Source organism: Pan paniscus, chromosome 15 (genome assembly GCF_029289425.2).
Source record: "Pan paniscus chromosome 15, NHGRI_mPanPan1-v2.0_pri, whole genome shotgun sequence".
In the NCBI taxonomy this organism is placed as follows: Eukaryota; Metazoa; Chordata; class Mammalia; order Primates; family Hominidae; genus Pan; species Pan paniscus.
The window spans coordinates 37075158-37101769 of record NC_073264.2 but is presented as its reverse complement, the minus strand read 5'-3'; the positions used below and the strand labels follow the sequence as shown (position 1 = coordinate 37101769).

Sequence of the window (26612 nt, the reverse complement as noted above, 5' to 3'; positions counted from 1 at the left end):
CCCTGTCTCAAAAAAAAAAGAAATGGGTAAATTAGAAAATTATTTAAGCTATGTGTTAGAAAACAAAGGAGAATTAAATGAATGAAAGGAAATAAAATTTCTTGTTGGTATTTATTTCAAAAAATGCAAGGAATTCACCTAGCAACAATTACTCTTTCCTTCTCCACCCAAACCTAAAATAGAATAACTAGGATAAGAGGTGTGTTTGTGTTACCAAAAATTTGTTGTTTTAATGTAAATTCTTTTAGGTTGTTAGCTTCAAGGTTCCCAGTCGTCTTCCCTTTTCCATCAATTGTTCTTAGGGCTAAGCCACTTACTGTAAATATGCCATTTCTTATAAAATGTGTTTAATAAAAATAATTACCCGTTCTTGCTTATATCTTGTTCTTTGAAATCTGAAAATGATGGATCTGATCTGATCTCTATCTGATCTTCACAGATAGTGTGAGAACCATTTGAATAAATAGATACAGTGCTTTGCTAAATTTTGGGTAACTGTAAAGGAGTAAAGGAGTTAATGGTATAGTAAAAGAGAATCATGTGTCAAATATGAAACATGTTATGAGTATAAAAGAGAAGAGTCATATCTAAATGAGTGGCTCAGAGAAGGCTTCATGGGGCAGGGACATTTGATCTGTGCCTTGGAAGATGATGATTAAAATTTCAATAGATAGAAGTGAAGGAAGAGAGCCTTTTGTAGTTCATAAGCATGATGATTGGGTTTTCACACTCATATATGAGATGTACCTCCCCCAAACCTTTTTATGATGTTGGCACATTACTCGTCTGATATGATTTTTTTTGAAAAAAGACATGAAGGAAAAGCAGTTAGGATAAGAGCACAGACATGAATGCAGGCAAGTGGAAGGCAGTGGTCCTTCTAGCTTTTAAAAATAAAGATATTAGGCCTCGACCTTAAAATTTCGATTTAATAGCAAGGTAAATAGAAAAGAACTAGTGTTTGTGAGAGATACTGTGGAGAGATACTTTATGGATTTGGTAACCAGTTTTTTGTTGTTGTTTTTTTTTTTTGAGACGGAGTGCTGGAATGCAGTGGTGTGATCCCGGATCACTGCAAGCTCCGCCTCCTGGGTTCACGCCATTCTCCTGCCTCAGCCTCCCGAGTAGCTGGGACTACAGGCGCCTGCCAGCACGCCCGGCTAATTTTTTGTATTTTTTAATGGAGACGGGATTAGCCGGGATGGTCTCGATCTTCTGACCTCGTGACCTCATGATCCGCCTGCCTCAGCCTCCCAAAATACTGGGATTACAGGCCTGAGCTACCGCGCCTGGCTGGTAACCAGATTTTAATGAAGATTTCAGAAGTGGAGATGATGCCACTTCTCTGACTGTAGCACTCTACTTTTTAAAACCCTGTTTTACTGGTGAATTTATAACAGGAACGTATTTCTTACCTCCAGCACCACTATCAAGGCTGTTCAGCCTACACACTGAAACTCTGTATCATTCCTTCTCTTATGTTTTTTTTCTTTTTGAGACAAGGTCTCACTCTGTCACCCAGGTTGGAGTGCAGTGGCACAATCTCGGCTCACTGCAACCTCTGCCTCCCAGGCTCAAGCAATTCTCCCAGCTCAGCCTCCTGAGTAGCTGGAACCATAGGTGTGCACTACCACGCCCAGCTAATTTTTTGTATTTTTTTGTAGAGATGGTTTCGAACTCTTGAGCGCGCACAAGTGATCCACCCACCTCAGCCTCCCAAAGTGCTGGTATCAGGCATGAGCCACTGTGCCTGGCCCATTCCTTCTTCCCATAGTCAAAACCACTGCTACTCAAAATGTAGTCCACAAACTGGTACTAGTTTACTGACTGTTACTACAGTTCTGCAACAGCTTAATTATGGAAATTGAGTGTGTTGAGAAGGTCATCTCAGCTTGACAGTACTGTGATATCCAAGCATGTGATTAGTGGACTTGTCTTATGAAATGGGGTGTAGATCAATCCTGGTGCTTTTCACCTTATTTTCTAGTAATACATTTGTCATAAAGCATTGGTCTGTGACAAATTGGAATTTAAAAACAAAAGCAAAAAAACTGGTCCTTCACAGACAGTTTGAGAACACGAGCTATACTGTGCATTTAGAATTAACTTCCTCTGCCTTTATCCTCTGTTGTTTCAAAGTATATTTTCTCTTCCCAGTATAATAGGATTTTCCTTATTCAGTGTAATGCATTTTCCAGTATATAAAACCTCTTTTTACTTCTTTATAATTTAAAGTATTTGCAAAGCACTGTATCTATTTATTCAAATGGTTCTCAAGCTATCTGTGAAGATCAGATCAGATAGAGATCAGATCAGATCCATCATTTTCAGATTTCAAGGAACAAGATATAAAAAAGAACGGGTAATTATTTTTATTAAACACATTTTATAATTTAAAGTATTTGCATTGTGCAAAAACTTAATGTTTATAAAATGTCTGCCTATATTTGTTTTAGCCACTTTAGATTTTAAATTTCCAGATACCATATGTTTAATTATTTTCAGTATCCAAAATAATGTCTTTGAGTGTTAGGGAAATGATTTAATGAATCAAGAAATTATCTGTTTTGGACATGTAGAATTAGATACAGAATACTGGCAGTACTGTTTCATTTTTATTTATTTATTTGCTTGTAGAGATAGGGTCTGGCTATATTGCCAGGCTAATTTCAAACCCCTGGCCTCAAGCTATCCTCCCACTTCAGCCTCCCAAAGTGTTGAGATTATGGATGTGAACCACCATGCATGACCAGTAGTACTGTATTTTGATTACTCGCCTATTATCGGACTACTCAATTAAAAAATAACATTATTTTGTATTCTGTAATAATGGTATACTAGTAACTAGCTAGTCTTCAACTGCATAAATGTGAAGGTAATGCATTTGCTTGCAATAAATATCAGTAACTTGATGATATAACAGTTTGTAATATCTAGACTTAGGAAAAAAAAATTTGCTTTTCTCAGTCTGATCTCCATGAGCTCTTCAACTTCTTTTTAGGTTAATTCTTTTCAGCCTGGCCAAGAAGGTATAGCTCTCAGATTCAGTTAGCCAGGTAGGGTCTGGCAGATCTCACAAATTAGGATGTCAAGGGGTTGAATATTAGATGAGCTAAAAGGAATAGATCAGCAAAAAAGGAAAAGAAACGGAAACTCATACCTTTTAGCAATCACTCTCCATTTCTCCTTACTTCCTGCCCCTGCCAGCCATTAGATACTTTCCATCTCTGTGGTTGACTCTTCTGCATGTTTCATATAAATAGAATAATAAATATATGGCCTTTTGTGTCTGGCTTCTTTCACTTAGCATAATGTTTTCAAAGTCCATCACATTGTAGCTTATAATACTATTTCGTGCTTTTTACGGCTAGATAATATTCATTGTATGGATTATACCATATTTTGTCTATCCGTTCATCAATTGATGGACATTTGGGTTATTTCCACTGTTTGACCATTATGAATAATAACATTATAAACATTTGTGTGGGCATACATTTTCTTTCTTTTTCTTTTTTTTTGATAGAGATGAGACACTTTTGCCATGTTGCCCAGCCTGATCTTATGTTTTCAATTCTTGGGTATATAATGTTCTAGGAATGGAATTGCTGGGCCATATGATAACTCTATATTAAACTTGTGAGGGACCTGCCACACTGTTTTCCAGAGTGGCTTCATCATTTATATTCCCACCAGCAGTGTACAAAGATTCAAATTTTCCCATATTGCCAACACTTGGTATTGTCTGTCTTTCTGATTATAGCTATCATAGTGGGTTAGAAATAGTATCTCATTGTGGTTTTGCTTTGCATTTCCCTGATGGCTAATGATGTTAAACGTTTTTTCATGAGCTTACTGGCTATTTGTATATCTTTTTAGGAGAAATATATATTCAAATCCTTTGACCATTAAAAATTTTTGTTTTACAATTGAATTATAAGAATTCTTTCTATATTCTGGAGACTAATGTTTTAAAATCAGGTATATAATTTGCAAATATTTTCTTGCATTCTGTAGGTTATTTTCTCATTTTCTTGATAGTGTCCTCTGAAGCAAAAAGGTTTTGAATTTTGATGAAGTCAAATTTATTTTTTCTTTTATTGCTTGTGCATTTAGTGTCATATCTAAGAAGGAATTGACTGATTCAAGGTCATGTTTTCTTCTGAGTTTTATAATTTTAGTTTTTACATTTAGGTTTTTGGTTTTTGATCCATTTTGAGTTAATTTTTCAAGTATAGTCTTCATTCTTTTCAACTGTGTGTTGAAAAGACTTTTGAAGGGTACCAAACAACTCAATGAGGAAAAAAAAGTCAACCATTTGTTAAAAATACTTTTTTTTTCCTCCTTTTCCTACTTGAGTTGTTTGGTACCCTTGTCGATGATCAATTGATCATCAGTGTAAGGATTTATTTCTGAACTCTCAATTGTTCCATTCATCTATATGTCTGTCCTTATCCCGGTACTACACTCTGTTGATTAGTGTAGCTTTGTAGTAAGTTTTGAAATGAGACAATGTCAGTTCTCCAGCATTGTTCTTGGTGGCTCATGCCTGTAATCTCAGGACTTTGGGAGTAGAGGTGAGAGGATCACTTGAGTCCGGGAGTTTGAGACCAGCCTGGGCAACATGTGGCAATGCCTGTCTGTACAAAAAATTTAAAAAATGAGCCAGGTGTAATGGCATAAACTTGTAGTCCCAGTGACTCAGGAGGCTGAGGTGGGAGGATTGCTTGAGTCTGGGAGGTTGAGGCTGCAGTGAACTGTGACTGCACCACTGCATTCCAGCCTAGGTAACAGCGAGACTCCATTAAAAAATATATATATATACTGTTTTGACTATTCTGGGTCACTTGCATTTTCTTTTGAATTTTAGGATTAGCTTGTCAGTTTTTTCAAAAAAACTATGTTAGGATTTTGGTAAAGAGTACATTGAGGCTGGGTGTGGTGGCTCATGTCTGTAATCCCAGCACTTTGGGAGGCCATGGCGGGTGGATCACCTTAGGTTAGGAGTTCAAGACCAGCCTGGCCAACCCCGTCTCTACTAAAAATACAAAAATTAGCTGGGTGTGGTGGCACATGCATGTAATCACAGCTACTCTGGATGCTGAGGCAGGAGAATCTCTTGAACCTGAGAGGCGGAGGTTGCAATGAGCCGAGATCGAGCCACTGCACTCCTGCCTGGGCAACAGAGTGATACTCTGTCTCAAAAAAAGAAAAAATAGAAGAAAAAAAAGAGTACATTGAATCTTTAGGTATATTTGGGGGCTGTTGCTATCTTAACAGCATTCAGTCTTACTCATGAACACAGAATGTCTCCATTTGTTTTAGTCTTTAATTTTTTTCAGTAATGTTTTGTAGTTTGCAGTGTACAAGTCTTGTACTTCTTTTGTTAAATTTAAGTATTTTATTCTATTTCAAACTATTGTAAATGGAATTGTTTGCTTAATTTCACTTTTAGGTTGTTCATTGCCAGTGTATAGAAATACAGTTGATTTTTCTTATTGATCTTGTATTCTGCAACCTAGTTGAGCTTGTTTGTCAGTCAGATAGGATTTTTTGGTGGATTCCTTAGGATTTTCGATATCCAAGATCATGTCATTTATAAGTAGAGATAGTAATGCTTTGGACTTTACAATGTGTGTGGCTTTTATTTCTTTTTCATGCATAATTGTCTTGGCTAGAATTTACAGTATAATATTAAATAAAAGTAACAAAAAGACATCCATGTCTTGTTCATGCTTTTAGGGGTAAAGCTTTCAATCTTTTATCACTAAGTGTGTTGTTAGTTGTGACCGTTTCATAGATACCTGTTATCAGGTTAAGAAATACTTTTCTTTTCCTAGCTTTTTGAGTATCTTTAGGATGAAATTATATTGGGTTTTGTCAGATGTTTTTTCTGTGTCTATTGAAACTATCATGTGAGTTTTGACCTTTATGTTAACATAAGGTATTACAGTGATTGATTTTTATATGTTGAACCAACCTTGCCTTCTGGGATGAATGTCACTTAGTCATAGTGAGTGTGTGTGTATGTGTGTGTGTAGATAGATAGATAGATAGATAGATAGATAGATTCAGTTTTCTAGTATTTTGTTGAGGATTTTTACATTCATATTCGTAAAGGATGTTGGTCTGTATTTTTCTTGTAATGTTTTTGTCTGATTTTCATATGAGAATATTGGCCTCATAGAATGAGCGGGAAATATACTCTATTTTTTGGAAGAGTTGGTAGGATTCACCCATAAGCCATTTGAGTCCAAGCTTTTCTTGGAAGTAGTTTTTTTTCCCCCACTAATTCAATCTTCTCATTCATTGTAGGTTGTTTCAGAATTTCTATTTCTTCTTGAGTCAGTTTTGGTGGTTTGTGACTTTCTAGTAATTTGTTCATTTCATATAGGCTGTGTAATTTGCTAGCATACAGTTGCTCATAGTATCCTCTTATAATTTTTATTTCTGTAGGGTTAGTAGTAATGTATTATATTCCAGTCCAGATTAGTGATTTGAATCTTATGTCTTTTTCAGTTTGGACAGTCTAGCTAACAGTTTGTCAAGTTTTTTGAGTGTTTCAAAGAACCAATTTTTGTTTAATGATTTTTTTGGGGGGGGTCTCTATTTCTTTTATGTCCTTTCTAATCTTTATTTCCTTCTTTGTGCTTTAGAATTAGTTTGCTCTTTATTTTCATATGTATGTATGACCACACCTGGCTATTTTTAATTTCTTTGTAGAAATGGAGTCTCACTAAGTTGCCCGGGCTGGTCGTAAACTGCTGGGCTCAATTGAGACTCCTGCCTCGGCCTTCCAAAGGGTTGGGATTACAGGCATGAACCAACGCACCCAGCCAATGGTCTTACTTCCTAAGGTGGAACATTATGGTTCTATTTTCAGATTTCTTTCTCATATAGCAATTTAAAGCTATAGATTTTTCTGTCAGCACTGGATTAGCTGGATGCCATAAGTTTTGGTATGTTGTATTTTCGTTTACATTCATCTCAAAGATTTTCTAACTTCTCCTGTGATTTTTCTTTGACCAATTGGTTATTTAGTTGTGTATTGCTAAATTTCCACATATTTGTGAGTTTTCTTAATTTCCTTATGTTATTGATTTCTAATTTCATTCCACTGTGGCCAGATAACATACTTTGTCTTCAGTCCTTTTAAATTACTGAAGTTTATTTTATGGCCTTACATATGGTCTATTTTGGATGGTATATCATGTGCATTTGAAAAGACTGTGTATTCTTTTGTTGTTAGATGGGCATTCGATAGATGTCGGTTAGATCTGGTTGCATTATAGTATTGTTTAGGTCTTCTATTTTCCCTTCTGTCTAGTTCTATTCATTATTGAAAGTAGAGCGTTGACTCTTAAATTACCATTGTTGAATTGTGTGTATATTCCTTCAATTCAGTTCTGTTCAGTTTCTGCTTTGGGGGTTGGGAGTTCTGTTGTTAAGTGCATATATGTTCACAATTGTTATATCTTCTTAAAAGATTAACCCTTTAACTATTATAAAATGTCCTTCTTCTCTAGCAATAATTTTTTTTTTTTTTGAGACAGTCTAGCTCTGTTACCCAGGCTGGAGTGCAGTGATGCAATCTTGACTCACTGCAACCTCCGCCTCCTGGGTTCAAGCGATTATGCTGCTTCAGCCTCCCTGGTAGCTGGGACTACAGGCGCCCACCACCACGCCCAGCTAGTAGAGACAGGGTTTCACCATGTTGGCCAGGATGGTCTCGATCTCTTAACCTCATGATCCGCCCACCTCGGCCTCCCAAAGTGCTGGGATTATAGGCGTGAGCCACTGCGCCCAGCCTAATTTTGATCATTTTTATTAGCGTTAGAAAGTAAATAATTTCCAGACTTTGTTAGCATGCCTTATGGGAAGGAAATTGAGAGAGAATACTTTGGCTCCTAATATGTCGCAAAATCTTGAGTTGATTCATGTTTGCTTTTGTTGTGTTTTTTTGGTTTGCTTTGTTATTGTTTTCATTTTCTTTTTTTTCCTCGAACATTGTGTCTTTGAAACATTAATTTTAGGAAATTTAGAGGTAATTATAGCAGCCTATTTCTTTATTATTATTTATTATTTCTTTATTATTATTTCATTATTATTATTATTTTTTAGTGACAAGGTCTCGCTTTGTTGTCTAGACTGGAGTGCATTGGCTCAATCATAGCACACAGCAACTTAACTTAAATTCCTAGGCTCAAGGGATTCCCTCACCTTAGTCTCCAGAGTTGCTGGGACTAGAGGCACATGCCACCATGCTTGGCTGATTTTTTAGTTTTGTGGAAATGGAATCTCAATGTGTTGCCCAGGCTGGTCTCAAACTCCTGGCCTCAAACAACCCTCCCACTTCAGCCTCCTAAAGTACTGGGATTACAGATGTCAACCACCTTGCCCAGCCCAAGCCTGTTTTATTCTAATTTCATAATTCTTTAAACTACTCTGTGGGAAAACTAGAACACCTTTCCTCTTTATTTCAGTTGTATGTGTTTTTATTTTGATATTTGATAAACTATATTTAACTAGTATTTGATGACTATTATTCTTATAGGCAGATAATAGATATTTAGTATTCTTTTTTTACAGATGTATTACATTGGAGGCTGAATAGATCTAGGGTTACCTGTTGTTTAAATCCTGACTCTACTTCTTATGAGCTACGTTTCTTAGACTCTCTGTACCTAAATTTTCTCACCTGTAAAATGGAGATAATAATGGTACTAATTTCATAGTATTGCTATGTAGATTATAGGAATTAGTTTCTGTGGAGTGCTGAGAATAGTGTGCATTGTTTAGAAAACATTCGCTTTGTGTTGCACATTATTAATAATTTTGTCTAGTTCTGTGAAAGGTCACATAGGTAGTAAGTGTTACAGACAGGAGTGAAATCTGGGTATTCTAATTCCAGTCAAGAGGAGGCAGTTCTATTTTGCCTGTCAGTAGGTTATGCAGTCTTTTCCAAGGTAAAAATTTCCACATTGTATGAACTGAATATAATGAAGTAAAAATAATTAATTTTGTTAGTAATAAAACACATTTGAGTACATATTGTTTGCTCAGCATTGTGCCAATTTTTAGAAATCCTGAGGTAGACATAGTTTCTATTCTAAAGATGCTAGACTAGTCCTGGAAGAAAGACAATAAGACATTTGAAACATTGTTCTTTCCATAAAAGAGAAATGTACAGAATCCAAGGGAATAGAGAGGAAAGGCATATATCCCTTTCCTTTTGGAATGGCAGAACAAAAAACAGTCTTGGAAAATCACATAGATAAGACATCACTAAAAAGTTACTATGCCAGGTGTTGTGGCTATCGCCTGTAATCTCAACACTTTGAGACCAAGGTAGGAGGATTGCTTCAGCCCAGTAGTTTGAGACCAGCCTGGGCAACATAACAAGACCCCATCTCTACAAAAGTTAGCTAGGTGTGGTGGGGAGACCTGGGTCCCAGGTACTTTTGGAGGCTGAGGTGGGAGGATTGCTTGAACTCAAGAAGTTGAGGCTGCAGTGAGTTGTAATCATGCCACAGCACTCTAGCCTGGGTGATAGAGTGAGACCCTGTCTCCCCCGCAAAATTGTAATGAATATTCATAGGATATGATAATACATGAAAGAGTTTAAAGTGCTATCTATATGTTGTTACTGTACTTTATTTTGAAATCTTATGTTGAGCCTTAGTGCATTCTAAGAAATTAATTGATGTTTACCTTTAACTTGAGTTTATTTACAATGAATAGTTTCTTTATTTCCTTTCAAAAATCTTTTATTTTTTCAGTTGCCTTTTAAAATTATGTTTTGAGGCTGGACACAGTGGCTCACGCCTGTAATCCCAGCACTTTGGGAGACTGAGGCGGGCGGATCACTTGAGGTCAGGCTGGCCAACATAGTGAGACCCCATCTCTACTGAAAATATAAAAATTAGCCAGGTGTGATAGTGGGCACCTGTAATCCCAGCTACTCGGGAGTCTGAGGCAGGAGAATCGCTTGAACCCTGGAGGTGGAGGTTGCAGGGAGCCGAGATTGTACCACTACACTACAGCCTGGGCCACAGAGCAAGACACCATCTCAAAAAAATAAAACAGAAACAAAAAATTCTATTTTGTATTGTAAAAGAAGTAATGTGCTTTTTGTAAACAATTTGGAATAGTAGGAAGTACATAAAGTAGAATTTCTCCACTCTTTTTCACCAGCATTCTCACTTACCCTGAAAATGAACTAAGCAACAATAAAACTAGTCATGCTCCCTAGAGGTAACGCTGCCTAGTTGTTTGGTATCTTCTATGCATAAATACATATACATATGCATAAGTACATGCAAGCATATCTCAAGTCTACTTGTTTATTTTTATTAAAATGCTCTAAGCTTTAGCCAAAATGGATTATTTTTCTGGATACTATCATACCTCACGTTTTTCTTTTCTTTTTTTTTTTTCGTTAATAGGTTCTTATTGGTAGCACTTAAAAATGGTATCTTAAATATATTTTGTTAACAAAATATATTATTACAATTAATTTCCCCGTGTCATTTTATTTCTTAAAATGTGATTACAAGGAAATTTAAAATCACATATGTAGCTAATATTTGTGGCTTGCATTATATTTCTAGGAGACAGCACTGATTGAGACAGATTGCTGGTTATGCATTTGCTAATCTCTTCCAAGAGGGACCCAGAAACTACAGTTCTCCAATCTGGATCTCAGAGATTATGAGAGAACCAGGCCACTTTGACTTTTTTTTTTTTAAAGCTTCATAGTAAATAGTAAATTTAAAAAAATTTTTTATTATACTCTAAGTTCTAGGGTACACGTGCACAACGTGCAGGTTTGTTACATATGTATACATGCATACCTCACGTTTTTCTTGCTCCATGTATTTTTTATGCCTTGAATGCCCTTCCCATTCAACTCCACCACTTTATGTCTAGTGTTCTTCCTGTCCTTAAAAGTCTTTTCAGATATTATGTACTCTGTCAGGCCTTTTTTCTTTACCCACCTTTGTGCTTTATTGAGCTTTGAACGTACTCTTGTGTTTCTAAACTGCCATATACTTTGACATCTCACTTTTAGTACTAACACTTTCTACTGTTCATATAGTTATTCATTTAATTTTGCATGCCCTGCTCTTACTGACAGTTTCTTTAGAGCAGTACTGTCTGTGTTTGAGCTTTTTAATCCCTAAGTACCTATTTACAAAGCCTATTGTTAGGTACCTATTTACAGAATAAATATATTTCAGACATTATAAATTCTTCTTTTTTTTTTTTCCCCAAGGTAGAGTCTCACTCTGTCTTCCCAGGCTAGAGTGCAGTGGCGCAATCTTGGCTCACTGTAGCCTCCACCTCCTGGGGTCAAGTGATTCTCGTGCCTCAGCCTCCCAAGTAGCTGGGATTACAGGTGCACGCCACCACACCCAGCTGATTTTTGTATTTTTAGTAGAGATGAGGTTTCACTGTGTTGGCCAGGCTGGTTTTGAACTCCTGACCTCAGGTATCTGCCCACCTTGGCCTCCCAAAGTTGGGATTACAGGCGTGAGCCACCGTACCTGGCCTTCAGACATCATAAATTATTATTCTGATTTTAAACTGTCTTGGGGAGAAGTTAGGAAAGCTGTAGCTGTGAATTGAAAATAGAACTTAACTTCTTTTTTTGGTATGATTAATGATTTTGAATAAGTTTTTCTGAGCCATTGTTTTCTTGATCAGTTTTTAAAATTAAAACTAAAATCGACAAAGACTAAAGTTTTAAGAACGAGGATATAGACATAGAAATATATATTGTAAATATTTTAATAGAATAGAATTTTAGGAGCAGTTCTTTGACTTTGAAGGAAACTTGTTGCTGAATATTTGCTAAACTTGATTTAACATACATGTAAATAATCAGTAATTTTTTTTTATTTTTCAGAGAATGCAGAATCTATTGATCTTAAACAGTTTTTCGACCAACATTTTTCACATATATACTATGTGTTCTTTGAAAATTTTGTGACTATTGAAGCTAGTCTTAAACAGAAAGGTAAGATGCTAACATATATCTTGGCTTATGTTAATATTTCTAATAATTGTCATAAACATAACTTAAAGGCTGTTGGACATATTGTTTCACTTATTTTTGTCGGACAGCTTTTTGCTTTCCCTCTCACACTACTATCATAGGTCTAGTGACCTGTATTTTAAAGACAACTGATGGGTTAGTATTACTATCCTTATTACTTTACAATGGCTTTGAAGATTTGCTTTTTCACTGGTCAGGTTGATTTGTTCCCTCATTGTGCCTTCTTTGGTTCTGCCCTAGGAGCATATGTCACATTTGAGCAGTCATTTTCATATTTTCATTTTCAGAGCTTATTTGAAGTTCTTTGTAATATATCATGATTTGTTTCTAGACATAAATATGTGGAACCTAAATTTAATTACAGTACTCAAAAGAGTAAAGAGAGTGACTGTGATATTGTCTACACAATGAATGGAATATGCTTTAAACATTTTACTAAATAATTGCTGGGAAAAAAAAAACCTTCATTCTTGAAATATTTTAAGTTCATTAAGTGATTGTTAACAGTGAGGACAAAATGATATGTTTTAAATGTTTTCTTATAAAAATGTTTTAGGTCACAAGTCTCAAAGAGAGGAATTGGATGCTATACTTTTTATTTTTGAGGTAAGTGCTTCTGAACCTAACTTTTCCCTTTTTCAAAAATAATTTTTGGAACATACAAAGGAATATATTTAAATTATAAAACATGTAATGAAACACTCTGAATTTGCCAGCCTTTCTAAGAACTAAATCTAAATTTTTTAAATATGCCTGACTGAATCCTATACTTTTTGAGGTACAATGTATTACTTTTTGGTACAGATATAATTATGTTTTTATACATTTGACACCACAAAATTGGTATGATATTCAGTGTGTTTGCAAACAATGAAAATTTTAATTTGTCAAAGGTTTACTGAAATGGAAAATTTGATTTTGTTTTAACTCCAAAACATTCTTACCTAAGAAGGTATATTCCTGTAACTTTTATGTGCCTGAGGGATTTATTGTTTCTTGGTTCACTGCTTTTCATTGCAAACTTGTTTAAAATAGTCTTAAATATTTTAAAAATTGTCATTTTACATTAGATTGGAAATGGGGCAAGTCTTTATAAATAAAAGTCAGGAAACATAGCTCATAGGTAAATGAACAAAATTTTGATGCTCTGCTAGTTTTTTTTTTTAATTTTTAGCACACTTAAAAATTAAGACCCTTTTACTCCCCTTTTAAAATAACTCCTTGCTCTTTATTGTCTTTCAAAGTAAACAGATAAACAGTCATAGGAGTATTCTGATCTTCACTGAGAATTATAGGAGTATTCTGATCTTCACTGAGAATTTCGAGACCTGTAGAAAGCCAGGAGTATGCATAGAAAATAATTTGGAAATCAGTTTCTGAAGATTGAGCTATTCTGTCTGGTGCTAATTAAAGATAATTCACTCTTGGCTGTATGTGGTGGTTCAAAGTAATCCCTGCACTTTCGGAGGCTGAGGTGGGAGGTTCATTTGAGCTCAGGAGTTAGAAACCAGCCTGGGCAACACCGCAAGACCTAGTCTCTACTAAAAATCAAAAAAGTTAGTCAAGGCATGGTGGTGGCAGGCACTTGTAGTGCTAGTGACTCAGGAGGCTGAGGTGGGAGGATCCCTTGAACCCAGGAGGTCGAAACTATAGTGAGCCGTGATTGTGCCACTGCACTCTTGGGCAAGAGAGTGAGACCCTGTCTCAAAAATAATAATAATAATAATAATTCACTCTTTAGTATTTTGATGTAATTTAGAATTTGAACAACCTCATTTATATGTCTCTTAGCTGTTGATTTAGTTACAGGGGGAAAAAAAAAGAATTTTTTTTAAGAGTTCCAAACAGCAGTAACGCTGATGTTAGTATCTGTTCTGCAGTTAATTTTCATTAGTCGTGACCCCTGAGGAATTTGATTATATTACTTCCTGAAGTGTTTGCATGAACTGTTCACAAGGGGAATATTGAAACGTAGTTGCTTTGAGAAAGAATAAAAATATCCACAGAGAAAGCAAGCTAATGATTCTTGGAAAGTATTCCTTCAAATGTTTACGCTTGCCTTAGATTCAGGAAACTGAGATGATTGATTAGTTAATAGAAGCCCTTTTGGAGTATTCCTTATATGTAAAAATAACTATTTTTCTATGTGTAATATATATTGATTATTTTTTATTCTTTACATAGAAATGTTTGTCTTTAATGGATCACTAAATTTTATTAGAAAAAAGATCTGAGATACCAGGTTTTCATCTTTTGAAAAAATCATTTGATTTTTGTGCTGACGTTCTTCTACTTATAGTAGGGGACCTCTACCTTTAGAAACTGATGATGAAAAAGAAATCAGAAATAAAATGATTTCCTTCTTCTGGAATAAAAAGCATCATTATGTGTTGTTACTAATAATATGGTAGAGGTTTTATATTCTGTGCAGTTTAGGGCACATGTAATCTCTTTAATCTTTTATTTACCATATAAAAATATAAGGGGCTAAATCTAAAGTATAATTATTAGTTGTAATTTAGAAATGCTTTTGAATAGTTTACAAATTTGTCTTTTCAACTTTTCTATAAGTTTATCTCTTTCTATACAAAAATAAATATAATTATGCAGTTGTTGGCCAGCTGTGGGAGACATAGGGAGGACAAAGATAAAAGAGTTTATGTGTCTCATGTCGGACCAGCATTTATCTGTGTAGAACTTTAAAATTTCTTTATCATCCTTTCATATGGGGTTTACTAAAGAAGATGATATCAACGAGAAGACAAGGAAATATAAAATATGCATGTCATCATTTGAGCAGTATATTATCAAGGCAGAGGTTTTAGAAATAGGCGTATTGAATTTGGAACCTCTGTTCTTTCACTTTCTAGCTTTGTAACCTAAGCGCACTACTTAACCCATTTCTTCATTTGTTGAATGAGATAAACCCTCCTTTTGGAATGATTGCAAGGATTAATGCAAGGTATATTAATTAATATACATATATAATAAAGTGCCTAGTGTTTGGCCCTTATTAGCATTCATTTAATGGAGTTCTAAATAATAGTAAGAACAGCAATAACAGCAAACACACAAAAATGTCATTCAGCAAGTGGATGAGTATTGAGAGCACTGTTTAGCAGTAAGGTAGCTCTTGATCGAGAATAATCCAAACAGGTATAATATTAAGGGAAATAAAAGGCAGAATTTTGAAAATATTTGTGTAAAGATTTTATTACCAATTAATGGAAACCTATATATGTTAGCTTAACTACAGGGCTCCTAAAATTTTAAATCCTGCTCTCTGTCCGGGTGCAGTGGCTCATGCTTGTAATCCCAGCACTTTTGAAGGCCAAGGCAGGAGGATTGCTTGAGGCCTGAAGCTTGGGCGCAGCCTGGACAACATAGTAGTACTCCATCTCCACAAAAATAGTAAAAAAAATTTAGCTGGGCATGGTGGCACACACTTGTAGTCCTATTTGGGAGGCTCAGAAGAGTGGATCACTTGAACCCTTGAGTTTGTGGCTGTGGTGAGTTATGATTACACCACTGCACTCCAGCCAGGGTGAAAGGGTGAAACCCCCACCTCTTAAAAAAAAAATTTGCTCTCATACCTATATCCATCATAGCATCTAAGTACCTCTAGTTTCACATGATTAACTCAGTATAAATATTTGATGGGGTTCTCATGAAATCAAAATACTTTCTCTAGGATTATCAAGATAGGAGAAAGAACCATTAGAAGAAAGAGAAAATGTCACAAATATTAATATCTGAAAGAATTGAAACTCATCAGTGATATCCACAATATAGAAATTCTAGGAATTGCTAGACATAGTGGTGTGTGCCTGTATTCCCACCTTCTTGGGAGACTGAAGCAGGAGGATTGCTTGAGTCTGGGAGTTAAGGCTGTGATGCACTATGATCATGCTTCTGAATAGCCAGTGCACTCCAGCCTGTGCAACATAGCAAGACTCTGTCTCTAAAGGGGGAAAAAAAGAAAATCTAGAAATAGTAAATAAGCATTTTAAATATATTAGAATTAGCATTTAATCATTAGGAAAACATATACCTTCTATATTATTGTAAAAGATGTATTTTGTTAATTTCTTGTTCCAAGTACTGGTTAGTATTGCTTGTTGTTTTTTGAGGCTTTCAAATAGTGATCAACATGCCAGTGCTAAAATAATGTCAATACTGTCAGATTAGCTCAGGGACTATTTTGTAGTTTTTTGTTTGTTTGTTTGTTTCTTTTGTTTTGTTTCGAGACGGAGTTTTGCTCTTATTGACCAGGCTGGAGGGCAGTGGCGTGATCTCGGCTCATGGTAACCTCTGCCTCTTGGGTTCAAGCGATTCTCCTGCCTCAGCCTCCTGAGTAGCTGGGATTACAAGCGCCTGCCACCACACCTGGCTAATTTTTGTATTTTTAGTAGAGACAGGGTTTCACCATGTTGGCCAGGCTGGTCTCGAACTCTTGACCTCGGGTGATCCACCCACCTCAGCTTCCCAAAGCGCTAGGATTACAGGTGTGAGCCACCGTGCCCAGCCTATTTTGTATTTGTTATACTTAGTGAGCCCTTTAATTTTTCACATTTTGCAGGATGTGAACTCATTACTTGGTTTTATTCTTTTCTTTTTTTCTCTTTATATTGATTTTTAGAAAATTTTACAACTTCTTCCAGAAAGAATTCATCAGCGATGGCAGTTTCATAGTATTGGTAAGTAATTCAAATATGTATTTCATATTTGAAACAAAGGATAATATATGAAAAATGTTCTTTAATGGGTTGTTAGTTGAAATGAATTAATAGGTGATGCTTTAATAAAAAGAAAATAAAGAATACAAGAACAGATTGACTAGGAATATAAGAAAAATTATAGATGAAGGATTTGCAGTCAAAATGCCACAGGAAATTTTTGGATCCACTGCTTCCTTTATTCTGATACATTAACATTGATGATAAAACTATAAAACAAAAAAGCAAGATTAGCATCAAGACAAATATCTCCTGATAACAGAAATCTCTATGAATCAGAGATGGAAGAAAAATGCAAAGTGCCAAATAGAATGGACATTTGTGTTGTTTCTAGTTTATTTACTTATTGTTTGCTAGTTCTATTTGTTTTATTGTATATTCCTTTGGATTTTCTACTGTAGGGTTATATCATCTGTGAATGAGTACAGTTACTTTTTTTTTTAATCGGATGCCTTTAATTTCTTCTTTCTTTTCTGTTTATTGTGCCTCCAGTACAATATTGAATAAAAGTGGCAAGAAAGAGCAGACATTCTTGCATTATTCCTGATTTCAGGGAGAAAGATAATGGTCAGTCTTCACCATTATATGTGATTTTAGCTGTAGTGTTTTTGTAGATGCCTTTTATCCAGTTGAAGAAGTTCTGTTTCTAGTTTGAGAGCTTTTAATCATAAATGTGCATTGTAGTTTGCCAAATGCTTTTTCTACATCTATTGATGCGATCATTATCAGTGTCATTGGTGCTTTTGTCATTTATTCTATTAATATTATGTATTTTACTAATTGATTTTCAAGTGTTAAACCAACTTTCCATACCTGAGGTAAATCCTATTTACTTACTATTTATAGTCCTTTTTATTTGTTGCTTACTTCAGTTTGCCTCTCTGTTTATGAGGAATATTGTATTGTAGTTTGTCAATCTTTATTTGGCTTTACTATTAAGATAGCTATAGAAGTTTAGAAGTGGTCCCTCTTGTTTTCTGAAATAGTTTGTGAATGAGTGGTAGGTAACATTTTCTTCTTTAAATAGTTGATAAAATTCAAAAGTGAGACCATTTGTACTTGGACTTTTCTTTGTGATATTTGTAATTATTACTTCAATTTCTTGTTTTAGGTTTATTCAGATTTTATATATCTCTTTGAGTCAGTTTGATAATTTGTTTCTTTCTAGGAACAAATTTGTTAGTAGAAAGTTGTTCAAGTTATTCCTTATAGTAATCCTTTCAATTCCTATAGGGTCAATAGTGATGTCCCCTTTCGTTCTTTTTTTTTAATATTACATAAACTTTTTATTTATTTATTCTTTAATGGTTTCAACTTTATTTTTAGATTCAGGGGATGCATATGCAGGTTTGTTACATGTGTATATCTCATGATGCTGAGGTTTATGGTATGACTGATCCTGTCACCCAGGTGGTGAACATAGTACCTAATTGTTTTTCAACCCTTGTCCCTCTAGTACTTCCCAATGTCTATTATTGCCATTTTTACGTCCATGAGTACTCAGTGTTTAGCTCCCACTTACAAGTGAGAGTATATGATATTTGATTTTCTGTTCCCATGTTAATTTGCTTTAGAATAATGGCCTCCAGCTGTATCCATGTTGCTAAATGTTGCTGCACCGGACATGATTTCATTCTTTTTAATGGCTATATCCGCTTTCATCCTTGATTTTGTTAATTTATGTCTTCTCTCCTGTTTTATTGGCCGGTCTAACTATTTGTCATATTTGTTGATCTTTTCAAAGAACAAACTTTTGATATCATTGATTTTCTTCATACTTTTTCTGCTATTTTCTTGTTTTCCATTCTAGTCTTTGATATTTTATGTGTGTGTGTGTATATATATATATATATGTTTTTTTTTTTTTTTTTGAGACGGAGTTTCGCCCTTGTTGCCCAGGCTGGAGTACAGTGGCACGATCTCGGCTCACCACAACCTCCGCCTCCCAGATTCAAGCGATCTTCCTGCCTCAGCCTCCCGAGTAGCTGGGATTACAGGCATGCACCACCACACCCGGCTTATTTTGTATTTTTAGTAGAGATGGGGTTTCTGCATGTTGGTCAGGCTGGTCATGAACTCCCGACCTCGGGTGATCCGCCCACCTCGGCCTCCCAAAGTGCTGGGATTAAAGACGTGAGCCACTGTGCCCTACCTATTTATTTTTTGTAGTACTGTATTTTTTTTAAGAGACAGGATCTTATTCAGTCACCAGGCTGAAGTGCAGTGCCATGATTGATCATGGTTCACTGAAGCCTTGAAATGGGCTTAAGCCATCCCCCTACTCAGCCTCTTAAGTAGCTGGGACCACAGGTGTACACCACCAGGCCCAGCTCACTTTTTAAAATTATTTTTTGTAGAGACAGGGTCTTGCTTTGTTGCCCAGGCTGGTCTCAAACCTCCAGCTTCAAGCCATCCTCCTACCCCAACCTCCCAAAGTGCTGGGATTACAGGTGTGAGCCATCATACTCAACCTCTTTTATATTTTATAAAACATTCTGTGGCAGGCATGATGCCCCATGCCTGTCATCTCAGCACTTGGCAGAGGCTGAAAGAGGATGATCACTTGAGGCCAGGAGTTTGAGACCAGCTTGAGCAACATAGTGAGACTCTGTCTTTAAAGACAAAAGAAATTTTTTTAAGCTAGCCTCACTTGTTGGTATGTGCCTGTAATCCCTGCTACTCAGGAGGCTGAGGCAGGAGGATCACTTAAGTCCAGAAATTCAAGGGTGCAGTAAGCTGTGCACACTGCTACACTCCAATTGGGGTGACAGAACGAGACACAATCTCTAAAACATGAAAATAAGGACAGATGTGGTGGCTCATGCCTGTAATCGCAGCACTTTGAGAGCCTGAGGCAGGTGGATCGCTTGAGCATGGGAGTTCGAGACCAGCCTGGGCAACATGGTGAAACCCCATCTAGGAAAAAAATACAAAAATTATCCAGACGTGATGACTCCTTCATGTCGTCCCAGCTCCTTGGGAGGCTGATTTGGGAAGATCATCTGAACTTGGTGAGGTCAAGACTGCAGCAAGCCAAGATCATGCCACTGCACTTTAGCCTGAGTAAAAAAATGATACCCTGTCTCAACAATAAAAAAAATTTTTTTAATTAAAAAAGAGAGAAATTCTGCTTCCTTTGGGTTTAATTTACTCTTCTGTTTCTAGGTTTTTGTTTATTTGTTTGTTTTTTTGAGACAGAATCTTGCTCTGTCGCCCAGACTGGAGTGCAGTGACGCTGTCTTGGCTCACTGCAACCTCTGCCTCCTGGGTTCAAGCAATTCTCCTGCCTCAGCCTCCTGAGTAGCTGGGACTACAGGCACATGCCACCACGCCCGGCTAATTTTTGTATTTTTAGTAGAGACAGGGTTTCACCATGTTGGCCAGGATGGTCTCGATCTCCTGACCTCGTGATCCACCCACCTCAGCCTCCCAAAGTGCTAGGATTACAGGTGTGAGTCACTGCGCCTGGCCCTGTTTCTAGTTTTTTAAGATGTAACCATAGAATATTAATCTGATAGCTTTCTTCTTTTCTGATATAGGTTTTTAAAACTATAAATTTCCCTCTAAGCTTTGCCTTATATCCATCCCATAAATTTTAGCATGTTGTATATTCAATAAAAATTATTAATGTATGGCCATTATGTGATCATTGAAGAACAAAGGACTTGAATAAACGGAATTTTATGCAATATTCATAGGAAATAAACTTGATAGTATAAAGGCAACAATTTTTAAAAATTTTGCATGATATATTTATCTCTACTGTGTTAGAGAGACAGAGACTAACTTTTCATTTTCAAGGATTGATGAACAATCATCCATAAGTTCTTGAAGTTGAATAACAGGAAACTTTACTTGTTTTTCAAGCCATCTGGCTACTGTAAGAAGCTGCTAGTCACAAAATGCACGTCCAGTAAACGGCAGCCCTGTTGGCAACCCTTGGTTTGAGAGTGCAACAGGGTTACTCACTGCTGACAGTCCTGCCATGTTTACAGCTTGTGTAAAAATATCATCCTGGGCACTTCCTGTTCTGTGGTCTTCTTTGATGAATTCCAGGTATGGTACTGCCTTACTCAAGGTGGTGGGAGTTAGCATACTCCAGAGTTAAAAGCATTCACAAAATCATTAGCAATGAGGCATCTCACTTTCTGTGCTTTGATGAAATAATTTTCATATTTTTATTTTAACAAGAAAACATTTCCTGAGAGAATTCTTCCTCTTACAAAATCATTGAACCCTTCTCGTCTGGTTGCAGCACACATGGCTTCAGTAGATACATCAGTGTCACATCTGTGACCATATTGTAGCCCATCAAATCTTGCTATACTCGATGCTGCTTCTGATGTGCACAATAGATGGTAGCAGACAATTGAATAAGTGATGTGAGAAAAAGATACTTCAATTGCTTTGGCCCCCTCAGACTCAAAGAGATCAGCAGCTTTGGACCAAAGAGACTGTACTTCACTTGATAATTCCAGTACAAGATATTCCTTTGGAATACCTATACATAGTTTGCTCACATTTATCAAACTGGGAATCATGAATGGTTTAACAGGATCCTGTGCCGTGGTAGAATCCGTAGGGTCATGTTCAGCCAGTACACCCAAGACAATTGCTGCATCATCCACACATCTGGTTAAGATTCCTTGCACTTCCATCAAATCCTCCAGGGAAATGAGACCATGATGGGAAACTAAGCCATAGTTTGGTTTGAAACCAACAAGCCCACAGTAGGCAGCAGGATTTCTGGTCAGACCTCCTGTATCTGATCCTAAAGCCGCATAGCATGTGAATGCCGATATGGCAACTGCACTCCCACCTGAGCTTCCTCCAGTTATCAGCCAGTCTGAATCTTCATTCTCAAAGTGGAGATTCTGCTTCCTCTTTTCTCTATATTGTTTTGAATAACTCCGGGGGTTTTTAACTGGTCCAAATACGCCTTCTGCATTTCCAGATCTCATAGCAAACTCATCTAAATTTGTTTTTCCATTAGTAGAGCTCCCTAATCCAACAATTTCGGAACTACTATAGCATTACCTTTCAGCATATTTGATGCACATGTAAGACAGTAATTTTTGGCTGGCTGTAGTGGCTCACGCCTGTAATCCCAGCCCTTTGAGAGGCCAAGGTGGGTGGATCACCTGAGCCCAGGAGTTTGAGACCAGCCTGGGTAACATGGCAGTACCCCAACTCTACAAAAAAATGCAAAAATTAGCTGGGTGTGGTAGTGTGCACCTGTGTTCCCAGCTACTGGGGAGGTGAGAGGATAACTTGAGACCAAGAGGCCAAGGCTGCAGTAAGCCATGATTGTGCCACTGCACTCCAGCCTGGGTGACAGAGCAAGAACCTGTCTCAAACAAATAAATTTGTTAAGTATATATATAAATATCAATATCACACAATATTTATCAATATTAAATGTATATACCATGTATATCAAATATATATCATATATATGTATATACACACACATATAACAATTCTTAACATTCCTATAGGGATTTTTAAATGTAGCCTAACAAATATATCTTAAAGTTTATATGTAAAATAAAAGCCAAAGCAATTTGGAAGAATAACAAATCAGACCAAGAGGGTGGTGGTGTTGGCTATTTTCATGCCTGATAACAAGATAAATTATAAAGTTATACTAACAAAGGCACTGTTACTGATGTAGGGATGGACAAATGGATGAATGAAAAGGAACATGGAGATCAGCCAAAGATCTAAGCTTATGTATGGAAACTTGAAATATGATTGAGATGGCGTTTTAGTTCATTTGAACATCATAAATCCCGAAATAGTACTATACTTGGTTTTCCATTTGTGAAAAAACAAATTCTGTTCCACCCACAAGGAAATAAATTTCTGATAGATTTCAGGACCTACATGTGAAAAGCGACACATAACAACTTTTTGAAGTGAGTATTTGGTTTATAATTTTAATGTAAGGAAGGATTTCTTTAGACATACAAAGAACACATAAGAAAGAAAAACACTGGCAAATTGATTATATTAAAATTTAAGTCCAGGCATGGTGTCTTATGCCTGTAATCTCAGCACTTTGGGAGGCCAAGGTGGGCAGATCACTTGAGCTCAAGAGTTTGAGACCAGCCTGGGCAACATGACAAAACCCCATCTCTACAAAAAATATAAAAATTATCCAGGCATGGTGGCATGTGCCTTTAGTCCCAGCTATCTGGGGGCTGAGGCGAGAGGATTACTTGAGCTCAGGAGGTCAAGGCTACAATGAGCCATGATCATGCCACTGCACTCTAGCCTGGGTGACAGAGTGAGAACCTGTCTCAAAATAATAAATAAATAAATAAATAAATAAAACTTATCTGCATCAGAAGATACCACCTCCCCACCCAACAAAAACGTGATTGAATTGTTTGGGATAATGTATTTTCAATTCATAGAAATAGACACAGAATTAGTAATACAGAAGGAACTCCATATATATATATATATATATATATATATATATATATATATATATATATATATAAAGAAGGCCAGGTGTAGTGGCCCACACGTGTAATCCCAGCACTTTGGGAGGCCAAGGTGGGAGGATCCTTGAGGCCAGGAGTTCCAGACCAGCCTTGGCAACATAATGAGGCCCTCTACAAAAATTACAAAAATTAGCCAGACCTGGTGGTGCACATCTGTAGTCCCAGCTACTCAGGAGGCTGAAGTGGGAGGATCACTTGAACCCAGGAGTTTGAGGCTGCAGTGATATATGATTGCACCACTATTCTCCAGCCTGAACAACAGAACAAGACCCCATCTCTTTAAAAAAAAAAAAAAGAACAACTAAATTGAAAATTGTGCAAAGGATAAAACAAGGAAACCTTGAATAGCCAAATTAAAAGATGTTCTGTGTCACTAGGAAATATCAAATGAAAGCAACATTAAGATAGTTAACATACATCAGATTATCAAATATTAGAGCATCTGTCAATGTTTTGTGCTGCCAACAATATGGTACTAGAGCCCTCCCATATACTGCTGGTAGTACTGTTAATTGTTACAACTGCTTTGGAGAAAATTGTCTAATATTTGGTAAAGCTGAAAGTAATTTTATTCCTCTCTCTCTCTCTCTCTCTCTCTATATATATATACACCCCGGGGAAACTCAGGTGTGTACAGGGAATCATGAACAATAACTATTTATTACGGTACTCTTGGAATAGCAAAAATTTGAAAACAAACCAAATGTCTTAATATAAAGACGATAAATAAATTTTGGTATGTTCATACGGTGGAATAGTATGCACCTCTTAAAATGTATTAACTAGAGCTACATAGATAAGTATAGATAAATTTCTTAAGCTAATGTTGGATGTGAAAAGTAACATATAAATAACTTTTTAAAAAAATAAATGAGTTATATGAAACAGTTTATATTATTTTTTATGGATTTATAAATGTGTAGTAATAATATAAAAATATTTTTTGAAATGATTAATACCAAAGCCTAGATAATGGTTTCCTCTGGGGAAGAAAGGAACAATATGATTTGGGCCTCAGTGATACCTGTACAGTTAAGTAAAACATTGGAGATAATGCAGGTAAGTGAAATAAACATGGAACTACGTGTAGATTTATTCATACTGAGTGGTGGTCCTCTGCAGGTTTGTTCATGTTATTTTCAGTATTTTATTATAGGTTTGAAATATTTCATAATTTAAAAGAAAAAAGGAAATATTAATGACTTTTCAAAACTTAGAAAATTAGTATAATGGAAATATTCATTAGGAAATATTACAGTTAAGGATGTTCATGTGGTTAACTAAATGAAAATTTTCTATAGTGGATTTCATTTGGATAGTGATAAAAGTATTTTATTTTATTCTTAGTCTAAATAAGAGATTTATAATAGATTGTTGTGTTAAATGCAATTTCTGGCCTAGGTTTTGTTAATAAAATAAATCATGTTTAATTGCAATAAAGCATGTGTTGAAAAGGTGATTCTTTTTATATGCCCTTCTGATCCCAAGTATGGCAGAAGGATATAAAGGTCACCAAGAATAATTTGGAGGTTGCCAAGGACTTATTTAAAAGTGTTTTCAAGTCCGACCGAGAACTCTGACATTTACAAATAGATAAGATGTGAATATTTAAAATCATATTTTCTTTTCAGGATTGATTTTAAAGAAGCTACTTCACACAGGAAACTCCTTAAAGGTACAACTATGTTTACTTTCCATGACTTTAAAAATACTGAGTAGAACATACATCCCACCTGTTAACACTTTTCCTACCTAAGCTTTTTCTTAAAGATCTTTGAATTGTCTTCAGTTTATTTAATTGAAGTGAGTTCCCTTAAAATGTAGCAAGAGGCTGGGTGCAGTGGCTCACGCCTGTAATCTCTACACTTTGGGAGGCTGAGGTGGGTGGATCACTTGAAGCCAGGAGTTTGAGACCAGCCTGGCCAACATAGTGAAACCCTGTCTCTACTAAAAATACAAAAATTAGCCGGGCGTGGTGGCACGTGCCTGTACTCACAGCTACTTGGGCAGCTGAAGCAGGAGAATTGCTTGAACCCTGGAGGCAGAAGTTGCAGTGAGCTGAGATCAAGCCAATGCACTCCAGCCTGGGCGACAGAGTTAGACTGTATCTTAAAAACAAAAACAAAAACAAAAACAAAACGTAGCAAGAGTTTGTTTGACAAACCATTCTAGGTTGACTGGGGACATTGAAAAAACTGTTGTACTTTGCCACTCAATGGACTCATTCACCAGCAATCTTTCCTCTTTATGGTCCCCAGAAGGAAAACATTATTTAGTCATTCAACAGATTATTCTTCATTCCACCATAGCCACTATTAGATGTAGAGGGAAGTAGGGGAGATATACATATATATATAAACATTTTTGTTTCTTTTTCATTATGCCATTGTCCTGTGGTAAGAGAAGCTGCCCATTCCGAAAATATCTTGCTGTAGGTTAGGTAAAGTAACATTATTATAGGTGCTTTTGGCATCATGGCTTGGGTATAAAAGTACAAAGGAATAAGCCTTCCTGTAGCTTTTCTCCTGTTATCTGGCTGAACCATGAAAGTAACAGCAGTTGAATACCTTTGACAGTGGCCATGAACAAGCTCTGGTAAGGTAATTTACAAAGCTATCAGTGAGGTTAGGTTAGTGGAAGACTAAGTGTTTTGCTTGTCAGAGATTGAATTTTCCTCTATTTCTCTTTTACTGTTTTTATGCTGAGAGAATGTTCATTAATCAGTTAAAATATTTATTGTCTTCTGTGTACAGGGTATTGTTTTAGATGCTTTAATAGAGTAGAACAAAGTTGGTATCTTGGAGCTTAGAATCAAATAATAAGTACATGAGATAATTGCAGAGAGGTTTTAAATAATTTTTATTTAAATTAAATCATTTTATTTTTAATAATTTAATTGTAACTTAATAATTTTAATAATTTCAGAACTTTTCAGGGGGAAGAACATTGAATTCGCAGTGTGCCAGGATCCCCATAACCATTCCTCCTTTTACCAAACTCATTCTCACCACTAACAGTCATTGCTCTCTCGCTTCTTGGTTTAGACTAGTGGTGATGGGAGGTAGGCAAGGAGGGAAGTAGACAAGAAGGAAAAGATTTTCTAATTTTTATAAATGGAACTTACAGAATAAAAATTACCTGATGGCTTTAAATAGAGAACAAGTTCATTCTATACTTGTTAAAAATCCATGCATTTGTATTTCTAAATAATGATTTCAATAGATGCTGTCTCTCTTCTCCTCAACTTCCCCTTCCTTCCCTGCCCTGCCTCTCGAAAGTATCATTCTGTTGTCATCATCTAGAGAA

The 26612-nt window shown here is 36.1% G+C and overlaps 2 protein-coding genes and 1 non-coding gene across 9 annotated transcripts in view; 2 read left to right on the top strand and 1 right to left on the bottom strand.

The window, feature by feature from the left end:
• Positions 1-26612, top strand: part of RALGAPA1 (Ral GTPase activating protein catalytic subunit alpha 1) — a 270749-nt gene that overhangs the window by 21755 nt on the left and 222382 nt on the right. For all 7 annotated transcript variants that reach the window (XM_055097476.2, XM_034937441.3, XM_034937450.3 and 4 more), the window contains exons 2-5: positions 11909-12019; positions 12615-12664; positions 16698-16755; positions 24938-24981. In XM_055097476.2, coding sequence (XP_054953451.1) covers positions 11909-12019; positions 12615-12664; positions 16698-16755; positions 24938-24981 — 263 coding nt within the window. The remainder of the gene's footprint in view (positions 1-11908; positions 12020-12614; positions 12665-16697; positions 16756-24937; positions 24982-26612) is intronic.
• LOC112437120 (small nucleolar RNA U13) lies at positions 689-792 on the top strand. The gene has a single exon (XR_003025780.3). It is a non-coding gene; the product is annotated as a small nucleolar RNA U13 (small nucleolar RNA).
• LOC134728951 (glutamyl-tRNA(Gln) amidotransferase subunit A, mitochondrial-like) lies at positions 19803-23278 on the bottom strand. Its single transcript, XM_063596192.1, has one exon. The coding sequence runs from the start codon at positions 21753-21755 to the stop codon at positions 20973-20975; it is 783 nt and encodes a 260-aa protein (XP_063452262.1). The 5' UTR covers positions 21756-23278; the 3' UTR covers positions 19803-20972.

What these genes read in the sequence shown, in the direction of transcription:
- LOC134728951 (XM_063596192.1), bottom strand. Translation starts at nt 21,755, where the DNA reads ATGAGATCTGGAAATGCAGAAGGCGTATTTGGACCAGTTAAAAACCCC.